This window comes from Strix aluco, chromosome W (assembly GCF_031877795.1).
Source record: "Strix aluco isolate bStrAlu1 chromosome W, bStrAlu1.hap1, whole genome shotgun sequence".
Lineage (NCBI taxonomy): Eukaryota > Metazoa > Chordata > Aves > Strigiformes > Strigidae > Strix > Strix aluco.
The window spans coordinates 25,178,821-25,190,838 of NC_133970.1; the positions used below are offsets into that span (position 1 = coordinate 25,178,821).

Here is a 12,018-nt window from a genome sequence, read left to right on the forward strand (position 1 = left end):
TTGCACTGTTGTATTAAACCTCTCCTTATCTCAGTCTCGGGGCTTTGTATTTCACTCCCTTTGTGGGGGAGGGGCAGCGGCCGCGTGGTCTCAGACCCCGGCAGGGACTAAACCACCACAACTTTGGCGCCCAACGTGGGGCTCGAGAGGGCTGAAATAAGGACAAAAGGAGAAGTGTGTTAGGTGCAATTTTTCTGTTTTTATTTGTATTGTTTGATAAGGAACATTTGCAATGCTGGCCAACTTGCTGGCGTGGTGGGGCTGGATTAATCCTCATATCCCCTGTGTGTTCCCAGTGCTGGTGTTTGTTCTCGGTGGAAAATGTATCAAGGGTCTTGTTTTGCTGTACTGGCTGCAGACTGCTTATAATGGGCTTGTATCACTGCTTGTGGGGGTGAACCTGTGTGCTGCCTGGTCTTTTGTTCGGGGTCTCACCCCCTCTATGGGTGAGCCAGGGGAAGAGATCCTGTCGGTTTTTGAGAGTTTCAGCTATCCCTGGAGCACCCAGACCAGTGTGTTTGCGGCACTGTGCTTTCTAAATGTCTGCCAGATCTTGTTTTGGGCCATGGGGTACTTCTCCAACAATAGCACCACCCGGAAACCTGCCCCGAGGGCAGATAGTTATAAATGGCTAGGTGTGTGGGAAGAGATGGGCAAGTGCCCGAGTCAGTGGTCACCTCCAATGCTTTGGGATCTCACTCCCAAACAAGTGCAGAGTCCTGATAAACTGGTGGAGCATTTGGAAAAGGTGTGCTGCCAATCTGACAAACCCCGGGAAACACAAATTCTTGCGATGTGCTGGGGGCTTGCCCATGCCTACCATGTCATCTTTAACACTGTTCACTGCCCTCAAGGGGGAGAAGGGGCTGCAGGATCTGAAAGTGAACCTGCTGGTACAGCAGCTGGGCCAGGGGGACAGGCAGTGCCAGTATCAGTCGCCCCAATACGGAAAACCAAATATACCAAGAAATCCCCTCGCAGTGTACAGGGTGATGATGAACCAGGCCCATCACGAGAGCAGGAGGAAGAGCCGGAGGTAATCATCCGATCTCTATCCCTGAGTGAGTTGCGAGATATGCGGAAGGATTTCAGCCGCCTTCCAGGCAAGCAAATTTGCACCTGGCTGCTCTGATGCTGGGATAGTGGAGCTGCTGGTTTGGAATTGTGAGGGGAGAGAGGCCAAGCAGCTGGGATCTTTAGCCAGGGAGGCTGGTATTGACAAGGCAATAGGGAAACAGGCTCAAACCCTCAGCCTTTGGAGGCGACTCCTGCTCGCTGTGAGGGAGAGGTACCCCTACAAGGATGATGCTCTATGTCGGTTAGGCAAGTGGACCGACATGGAGAAAGGCATTCAGAACCTCAGGGAAATGGCTGTGTTTGACATGATCTATGGTGATCTGAATGATGAGCGGTCACCAATGGATCCAGATCAGGCCCCTTGCACACAGCTGATGTGGCGGAAGTTCCTGCAAAGTGGACCAGAGGGACATTCCAAAGCATTAGCAGTAGCGTCCTGGTGGCGAGACACCCAGACTCAGACAGTGGACGAAGTGATTGGCCAGCTCCGGCAATGAGGGGAGTCTCCCTTCCTCCCAACATGCTTTGGTTTCAGCTGTAGAGGAACTGTCTCAGAGGCTCCAGAAAGTGGAAGAGGACATGTCCTACATTCCACCTGCACGGGCTGACGTCTCAGCCATTAGAAGCAGGCCTTTCCCCACCCAAGAGAAGGGCAGTGGAAGGTACACACCACGGGGCACCCTGTGGTTCTTCCTCTGCGACCATGGGGAAAACATGAGGAGGTGGCATGGACAGCCCACTCCCGCCCTAGCTGCACGAGTACAGCAGCTGAAAGGGAAGACCACCATGAAAGGGGAGTCTTCCAAGAGAGATGCAGCTCCAGTGTCTAGTCGGAAATCCCCCAGACAAAATCGAATGGCCAACATTATGCTTGGCCCTCTTGAGGGGACCAGGAAGTCATTCTTGCAGGAGTCACTCTTAGATCAAGTGAGTGATGGTGAGCAGGATTAGAGGGGCCCTGCCTCCAGCCAGGTGGAGGGAAGGGATAATCGGATTTACTGGAAGGTGTGGATCCGATGGCCTGGCACATCAGACCCACAAGAATATAAGGCCTTGGTAGACACTGGCGCACAGTGCACCCTGATGCCATCAAGCCACAGTGGGGTTGAAGCCATCTGCATCTCTGGAGTGACAGGGGGGTCCCAACAGCTGACCCTATTAGAAGCTGAAGTAAGCTTAACTGGGAAGGACTGGCATAAGCACCCCATTGTGACTGGCCCAGATGCCCCGTGCATCCTAGGTATAGACTACCTCAGGAGAGGGTACTTTAAAGACCCAAAAGGGTACCAGTGGGCCTTTGGTATAGCTGCCCTGGAGGAGGTTGAGTAATTGTCCACCTTACCCGGCCTCTCAGAGGACCCCTCGATGGTAGGGTCGCTTAAGGTTGAAGAGCAGCGAGTGCCAATTGCTACCAAGATGGTGCACCGGCGGCAGTACCGCACTAACCGAGATTCCCTGGTCCCCATCCATCAGCTGATCCGTCGACTAGAAAGCCAGAAGGTGATCAGCAAGACTCACTCACCTTTCAACAGCCCTATATGGCCAGTGAGAAAACCTAATGGCGAATGGAGACTGACCGTGGACTACCGTGGCCTGAATGAAGTTACGCCAGCGATGAGTGCTGCAGTGCCGGACATGCTAGAGCTCCAGTATGAGCTGGAGTCGAAGGCAGCCAAGTGGTACGCCACGATTGACATCGCTAACGCGTTCTTCTCCATCCCAATAGCACCAGAGTGCAGGCCACAGTTTGCATTCACTTGGAGGGGTATCCAGTACACCTGGAATCGATTGCCCCAGGGGTGGAACCACAGCTCCACCATTTGCCATAGACTGGTCCATACTGCACTGGAGAAAGGTGGGGCTCCAGAACACCTGCAGTTCATTGATGATATCATTGTATGGGGGGACACAGCTGAGGAAGTCTTTGAGAAAGGAAAGAAGGTAATTGAAATCCTCCTGAAGGCTGGTTTTGCCATCAAGCGACAGAAAGTTAAGGGGCCTGGAAGGGAGATTCAGTTCCTAGGAATAAAATGGCAAGATGGGCGTCGCCACATCCCAATGGAGGTGATAAACAAGATAACAGCCATGGCCCCACCAACCACTAAAAAGGAGACTCAGTCTTTCCTGGGCGCTGTGGGGTTCTGGAGGAGGCACATCCCAAACTACAGCCTGATTGTGAGCCCTCTCTACCACGTAACCCGCAAGAAGAACAATTTTAAATGGGGCCCAGAGCAACAACAAGCCTTTGAACAAATTAAGGAGGAGATTACCCAGGCAGTGGCCCTCGGGCCAGTCCGGACAGGGCAGGAGATTAAGAACGTGCTCTACACCGCAGCCGGGGAGAATGGCCCTTCCTGGAGCCTTTGGCAGAGAGCACCTGGGGAATCCCAAGGCCAACCTCTAGGCTTTTGGAGCCGGGGATACAAAGGCTCTGAAGCTAACTATACCCTGGCTGAGAAGGAGATACTGGCAGCGTACGAAGGAATTCGAGCTGCCTCAGAAGTGGTCGGCACTGAGACACAGCTCCTCCTGGCACCCCGACTGCCGGTGCTGGGATGGATGTTCAAAGGAAAGGCTCCCTCCACACGTCATGCAACAGATGCCACGTGGAGTAAATGGGTTGCGTTGACAACACAACGGGCTCGAATAGGGAACCTCGACCCCCCAGCAATATTGGAGGTGATCACAAACTGGCCAGAGAGCAAAGATGCTGGGATGTCACCAGAACAAGAGGTGAAACGTGCTGAGGAGGCCCCACCATATAACGAGCTGCCAGAAGAGGAGAAGCGATATGCCCTGTTCACTGATGGGTCTTGTCGCATTGTGGGAAAACATCGACAATGGAAGGCTGTGGTGTGGTATCCCACATGACAAACCTCTGAAGCTGTTGAGGGACAAGGTGAATCGAGCCAGTTCGCAGAGATGAAAGCCACCCAATTGGCTTTGGAGATTGCTGAGCAAGAAAAGTGGCCGAGGCTCTATCTCTACGCTGACTTGTGGGTGGTGGCAAGTGCCCTGTGGATGTGGTTGCAGCAATGGAAACAGAACAACTGGCAACGCAAGGGCAGACCCGTCTGGGCCGCTGAGGTATGGCAGGACATTGCAGCCCGGGTGGAGAACCTCGTTGTAAAGGTGCGCCATGTGGACGCCCATATACCCAAGAGTCGGGCCACTGATGAACATCAACACAACCAGCAGGCAGACCAGGCTGCTAAGATCGAAGTGGCTCAGGTGGACTTGGACTGGCAGTGTAAAGGTGAACTGTTCATAGCCCGGTGGGCCTATGAGACCTCGGGCCACCAAGGCAGAGATGCAACATATAGGTGGGCTCGAGATCGAGGGGTGGACCTCACCATTGACACCATCGCAGAGATCATCCACAGATGTGAGACGTGTGCTGCAATCAAACAAGCCAAACGGGTGAAGCCCCAGCGGAATGAAGATCGATGGATGAAATATAAATATGGAGAGGCCTGGCAGATCGACTACATCACACTGCCACAGACCCGCCAAGGCAAGCGCCACGTGCTCACAATGGTGGAAGCAACCACTGGATGGCTCGAAACTTATCCAGTGTCCCACGCCACTGCCTGGAATACCATCCTGGGCCTTGAAGAACGAGTCCTGTGGCAACACGGCACCCCAGAGAGGATTGAGTCGGACAATGGGACTCACTTCTGAAATAACCTCATAGATGCCTGGGCAGAAGAACACGGCATCGAGTGGGTCTACCACATCCCCTACCACGCACCAGCCTCTGGGAAGATCGAGCGCTACAATGGACTGTTAAAAACTACATTGAGAGCAATGGGGGGTGGAACCTTCAAACACTGGGATACACATCTGACAAAGGCCACTTGGTTAGTCAACACAAGAGGATCTGCCAATCGAGCTGGCCCGGCTCAGTCAAACCTTCCACGTGTTGTAGACGGGGATAAAGTCCCTGTGGTGCGCACGAGGGACCTGCTGGGAAAAATGGTCTGGGTTAGTCCTGCGCCGGGCAAAGGCAAACCCATCCACGGGATTGCTTTTGCTCAAGGACCTGGGTGCACCTGGTGGGTGATGCAGAAGGATGGAGAGGTCCGATGCGTGCCACAAGGGGACTTGATTGTGGGTGAAAACACACCGTGAATTATACTGTGCTTTTGTTAATTTTTCTTTGTTATTGCTAATTGCTGAATGGCAGCTGGATGTGACGCACATGGTATAGACTAAAGGGGTGGATTATGTCCTGGTTTAGCCAGGATAGGGTTAAGTTTCCCCAGCAGTGGAGGGGAAGCTCTAGCCCGGTTATTCAGATACCATGCGGACGTCCCATCCTGGCGCGTGAGCGCGGGAGAATCGGGGAATGCGTGTGTTGTGCAATCTCTCTCTCTCACTGCTGTATCAGTACATATCTTGTTCTGTTCATTGTTATTTATGTTATTATTATTGTTGTTTCTTGTTGTGTTGCTGTTGCACTGTTATATTAAACCTCTCCTTATCTCAGCCCGGGGCTTTGTATTTCACTCCCTTTGTGGGGGAGGGGCAGCAGCCACGTGGTCTCAGACCCCGGCAGGGACTAAACCACCACACAGATTACGAAGTATTGATGAACCTCATGAAATGGAGTATGGTTAAGGTACTACCTTTTGTTATCAGGCTAAGTTTCTGTTTGGGTTTTTTTTGTGTGTTTTCTGTTGTTGGGGGGATGGTTACAACCAAAATTATGGCTAAGGTAACTAAAAACCAGCTTACTTGCTTTATGTGTTATTTTGACATAGAATTATAGAATATCTCATGTTGGAAGGGGGACCCATAAGGATCATCGATTCCAACTCCCTGCTCCTCTCAGGACTACCTCACACTAAACCATATGACTAAGCATCGTCCAGATGCTCCTTGAACTCTGACAGGCTTGGGGCCGTGACCATTTCCCTGGGGAGCCTGTTCCAGTGACTGACCACCCTCTCAGGGAAGAACCTTTTCCCAATGTCCAATCCGAACTTCCCCTGATGCAGCTTCATTCCATTTCCTATTGTCCTATCACTGGTCACCAGAGAGAGGAGATCAGTATCTCCCCTCCGCTTCCCCCTTTGAGGAAGTTGTAGACTGTAATGAGGGCACCCCTCAGCCTTCTCTTCTCCAAGCTGAACAAGCCAAGTGACCTCAGCTGCTCCTCATAAGTCTTGCCCTCAAGACCTTTCACCGTCTTGGTTGCCCTCCTCTGGGCACACTCTAATAGTTTGATGTCCTTCTTGTATTGAGGCACCCAAAACTGCACGCAGTGCAGTGTGGAGTGGGACAATCGCCTCCCTTGACTGGCTGGCTATGCTGTGCTTGATGCACCCCGGGACACAATTGGCCCTTTTGGCTGCCAGGGTACACTGTTGACTCATATTTAACTTGCCATCAACCCAAACCCCCAGAGCTCTTTCCGCAGGGTTGCTCTCCAGCCTCTCATCCCCCAATTTGTATGTATACCCAGGATTACCCCATCCCAGCTGCAGAATGCAGCACTTGCTCTTGTTAAATTTCATACGATTGGTGATTGCCCAGCTCTCTAGTCTATCCAGATCTCTCTGTAAGGCCTCTCTACCCTCGAGGGAGGGCACAGCTCCTCCTAGTTTAGTATCATCAGCAAACTTACTTAATGTACATTTGATTCCTGAGTCCAGATCATTTATAAAAACATTAAAGAACACTGGCCCTAAAATTGAGTCTTGAGGAACCCCACTGGTGACTGGCCAACAGCCTGATGTAACCCCATTTACTAAAACTCTTTGAGCCTGACCCATCAGCCAATTGCTCACCCATCGTATTATGAACTTGTCTAGCTGTGTGCTGGACATCTTGTCCAGAAGGATACTGTGAGAGACAGTATCAAAAGCTTTGCTAAAATAAAAAAACCTAACACGTTTACTGGCTTCCCTTGGTCAACTAGATGGGTGACCTTGTCATAAAAGGGAATTAAGTTGGTTAAGCAGGACTTTTCCCTCATGAACCTGTGCTGACTATGACCAATGGCTGCATTGTCTCTCAAGTGTTTTTCAGTAACTCCCAGAATAACCTTCTCCATAATTTTACCAGGAATTGAAGTGAGACTGACAGGCCTGTAATTACCAGGGTCTTCCTTCTTGACGTGTATCAATATTTCTTTGTAGACTGATACCTGTGCTGGTAAATGGTATGAAATATTCAGAGATCGATATTATTCTGTTAAAGGTAAGCATTGATGTCTTTTATACTTGGTAAGAATATCTGGTTAGCCTCTGATTTGTAAATCAGAATGATTGATCTGCTAGGCCAATCTGGTCTGTCATCTGTTCAATGGAGATTTAGCTTTCTGGGGCAAGACGTGCTGTTCCAAAAACTAAATGCTACTGCTGCCATGTTTGCTGGAAAATAATCTGTGGGCTTTCCTGCTTTGCCCCTGTACCCTTCCACCTAACTTTAGCAGAGTTGGGATACTTTTACCCATGAATTACTACAGCAAAGCAGCTGAAAAAAAAGATCAGAATTAATTGTAATGCCCTTCTAGCTTGAATTACACAGCTTTTTTCCACCACAGCATTTTAGAATGTGCCTGTGTACTAGAATATCTCTTCTTTTTAATTCCTTCCCATTAAGAATAATTTCTTAACAAGAAGGATAATTTGTGCTTTTGTGTGAGCTTACCTCTCTTGCTTCTTTTTTCCTGTCATTTATTCTGGTAAATGCTGTAGCAGAATACAAGAACAATGGCGTTTTTAGTTAGCTGGGCAGCACAAGTGGGATGTGAATCTTTCATATACTTATAAAATCTTGAACTAAAATTTACACCACATTCTTAACTTCCTTGGACAATGTAGTTGCACTAGTTTGTCTGATAAAACATTTTGATGACAGGGGGATATTGAAGAAGATGATGCTATTCCAGATAGTGAACAGGACATAAGACCTCGTTTTCATCGTTCACGGACGGTAGCTCAGCAACATGAAGATGGTATTGAAGATGATGACAATGATCTGGATGATGATGATACTATTTCTGACTGGAATTTAAGTATGTTAAAGTAATGTGTGAAATGTTTTAAAATATAGCTACTTGCATAATACAAGAACCATAGTAAAAAGAGGAGTTTGTGTATAGGAATACTGAGGCTTTGTTTTTGAATGGAAGAACAACTATCTGCTGATCTATTGGGGGTTGGGGCAGAGGGGGAGTATTTCAGGTGACATTTTGGCTGTGTAACTGTATTGACAGAAGCTAGCCATCTGTAAGCTTATTTCAAATACGGCCGATAGTTGCAAACATCTACTGGATGCAATTCAACAGAAGCTTTGGATTTTGAGTTTTAATTCTATGAGGTTATACAAGTAATGGATCACCTGTTCACTTTATAAAAAATTAAGTCTTACGCATTGTTCTTGGCTTGAGGAAGCTTAATAATGCTTTCTTTTACTTCAGTCTTCCCTCTAAATCTGGTTTGTGTGTTTGGGGTTTTTTTTTCCCCCCTCCATTTGAACATGCTACTACTGACAGCCATTACCAGTAGTTCAGATGTAGTACAGATGAATATACCTTGAAGTTTATGGATCAAACAACTTTGAGACATATCTAAACCTTTTAAATTATTATTTTAGAAGAATAACAAGCACAAATACACTTGCTGTTGTGAAGTATTTTTTTTATATACCATTAAATACATATTTTCTGAAAAACATAGCTGAAATGACAGAGGGTGCTCTGTGGTCCACAGTTTTAGTTAAGATGGTGAGGAAGCTAAAGCTGACTAGGAAAGAGAGAGAACAGACCAGTTAAGAAATCTGTTTTGATGTATGGCATCTGGACTTCCGAGAATTTGGATTATCTGAAATTCAGAATTGTGTGCTGTATTTCTTATCCAGTGTTCTATATTTGACTTTCAATTTGAACAGAGAGGAAACATCAGCACAGCCAGACAATTAGCAGCATTGCTTACTAATGAGACCTGGTAACTAAATATGGGAGTCTGCCATTTTTCCTCTAGTAGAAAGCTGAAACGTTCTTAGCTGAAAGCAGCAGGTGCTGGTCTTGGGGAGTCTGTGCTGTTTGTTATTGCTTTGCAGCGGAGATCTGCTCCGAGTTGAGGGCTCATGTTTTGTTTTATTCAAACCTGTTGGACATCATCTAGAAGCAGATCAGAAAGTTTTGTATTTGTTATCTATTCCAGTAGAAAATTTCGAGGGTGGTGTTCCTTGTTTTGGTGCATCACAGAATTAGGAGTAAGATATAAAATCTCAGAGCAGAGGTCAGTGAATTTCTTTCAGTCTCTAAAGATTGATGTTTTTGCATTTTTGGGGGGTTTTTTGCTTTGAGACATGGATCATGTTTGAACATTTTCTTTTTAATCAATTCCTAATATTTTTAGGCTATTTCCCCTTAGTTTCTACAGTATGTTACATTCATGTTGCAGACCTTTCCTCTTCTGTAGTATTACACCATCCTGAAATTATGTAGTGTATATAATGGTGTGGTTCCTGTCAGTGAGTGTTTTAATATCCCCAGCATATAAGTCCTTTTAGTAGCTATAAAAATGCTGCAAAATTGGCTTTCGAAGAGCTGTGGCTTTGTACCAGAGCACAGTGGATCCCTGTGTATTGTGATGAAATAGAAGTATCTTTCTTCCTAATGCCCTGGCAGCTCGAAGTTAAAATGAGGATTATACTGACTAACTACAACTGCGTGTATAATAAGCAGATTAACACTGTTAATTCCCCTTAGGGAAATGTTCTGCTGCTGCTCTAGATGTCCTGGCTAATGTATTTCGTGATGAACTTCTGCCACATATCTTGCCCCTTTTGAAGGAATTGCTCTTCCATCCTGAATGGGTAGTTAAAGAATCTGGTATCCTTGTTCTTGGAGCAATTGCTGAAGGTAAGGCAACAGTGCATATCAGGTTGCTGAATTTTTGATTGGTTTCAAAGCAGCTCTGTGATTCCTTCTAGGTGAATTTACTTGTACAAACAAGTATATGTCCTTAGCTGATTTGGTTTTAGCGATTAATCTCTATATCTACTAGTTTGTGACTGCAGTTATTTGTTTAATTTTTCATTTTCAAATCTATGTATGTTTTGGAGGCTCAATAACTTAGATAATTTCTTTTATTCCTCCTCTTTTATTTCCTAACTCTGCAGCATATATTTATTGGTCTCTCATGAACTACTACCTTGATATGATACAACAAGAATACTTGATAAATTTGAGCCTTGCATTTCATTCAGTGTTTTCAGAAATGGAGAAGACCGGTCCTGTGACTTCAGTGCCCTGAGCTGCTTTTTGTGGATGGTTCTCTGATTTAAATGTGATAACTTCTATTTCTTTGTATTTACTTACAGGCTTGGCTTTTTGCCTGTATTTTCAGCATCTCTGTCTGTTTTGCAAACTGAAGGAATATGTTTGTGTCTATGCCTGGATTATCTTTTCCTGCAGTGCCTAGTGAACATACTTTTTCTTTGTTGCTAGAAAACTTTTTGTTGGTTTTGATTTCAAGTCAAGCAAGGTGAAAGTTAGTACTTCTGGCAAATTTCAGTGTATTACTGCCCTTGCTGACTTGAGGTATATAGCTTTTATTGCTAGTCAGTATTTGTATAATATTAGGAAAAAACAAGATGACAATTAAATTTCTTAAGGAATCCTTTTTAATGATATGGTGATCAATTGATAATGATATGCTGATCACGATATATGATCAAGGTCTAATCTTTCTCTACTTGTCTTGATCAATCTGAGTAGACTGGCATAAGACTTCTAAGCTTTATAAACTAATTTTATTTGGCTGTTCTTGCTATATTCCATTTAATAAAGAAGAATTTCTGGGCATTGGGGAAGCACTGAAGTAGAAATGTAGTTGAAATGAAAGTAAATTTGGGGATTTCAATTGTTGTTTATGGTGAGGTTTCTTTTAAGGACTTAACATACGTTAGGTAGAGTTCCTTTGTATATTGTTAAAATGTATTACTACATGATAGAGGATGAAAATATGTCCCATCTAGGAAATAACAAGAAGTTCAATTACATTTTCTAATTCTCATACTGTAATAGCTATATTTTTCCTTTTAGGCTGCATGCAGGGTATGATTCCATATCTTCCTGAGCTGATCCCTCACCTTATTCAGTGCCTCTCTAACAAAAAGGCTCTTGTGCGCTCCATTACGTGCTGGACTCTTAGTCGCTATGCACACTGGGTAGTTAGTCAACCCCCAGACACGTACTTGAAGCCATTAATGACTGAGTTGCTAAAGCGTATTCTGGATAGCAACAAGAGAGTACAAGAAGCTGCCTGCAGGTGAGCCAAAGCTTAAACAAAAAGCACTATCCGTGACACTGCTTTTTCATGGGAAGCTATTTTAATGCCTTTATCGATGAATACATGACTCCATTTCTAGCTCTTAATGTATTTTATCTTTTTCCTTTAAAATTGGAGTAGGTTCAGCTTCTTCTGAAGTAGTCACAAATTACTCTGAGTTGTAATAAAATGAAAACAGATAATTTGTATTTCTCTTGTCCAGTTTGTTTTCAGAATATATATATTGCCAAACTAAACAATCTATTGCAGTAAAAGAAATGATCTGTATGTGACACCTTTTTCAACATTTGAAGTTTCATTGACCACAAATCTGGCTTTTATATGGCTATGAACAAGGTCCATACTGATGACAAAGGAAAACTATTCTGTCATTGCATTAGTGATGTTGTTCATATTTAGCTCAGGATTACCAAAACATTTGGGTTACAGTTATTTCAAGGGATATTCCCTTTCTCTTGAAGAGAGATCCTTGGAGGTAAGATTCCCTTCTCCCCCTTTTCTGCTGATATTAAAAATAATTAATGGGTACACCTCTTGTGTGGGAAGCTCAGCAAATAAAGCTTTTACGTGTCAGTTTGTGTGGGGCAGGAGTGTACACAGCAGACTGCCAAGAAAGTTTCTTCATAAAGCA

At 45.5% G+C, this 12,018-nt stretch overlaps 1 protein-coding gene across 6 annotated transcripts in view; it reads left to right on the forward strand.

Annotated features, from left to right (window-relative positions):
- Nucleotides 1–12,018, forward strand: part of LOC141917786 (transportin-1-like) — a 112,275-nt gene that overhangs the window by 79,931 nt on the left and 20,326 nt on the right. For all 6 annotated transcript variants that reach the window (XR_012621453.1, XM_074811300.1, XM_074811304.1 and 3 more), the window contains exons 10-13: nt 7,221–7,281; nt 7,945–8,101; nt 9,803–9,955; nt 11,141–11,366. Coding sequence is in view for 5 of the 6 variants with exons in the window: in XM_074811300.1 (XP_074667401.1) it covers nt 7,221–7,281; nt 7,945–8,101; nt 9,803–9,955; nt 11,141–11,366 (597 nt within the window). In the remaining variant the exon portion in view is untranslated. The remainder of the gene's footprint in view (nt 1–7,220; nt 7,282–7,944; nt 8,102–9,802; nt 9,956–11,140; nt 11,367–12,018) is intronic.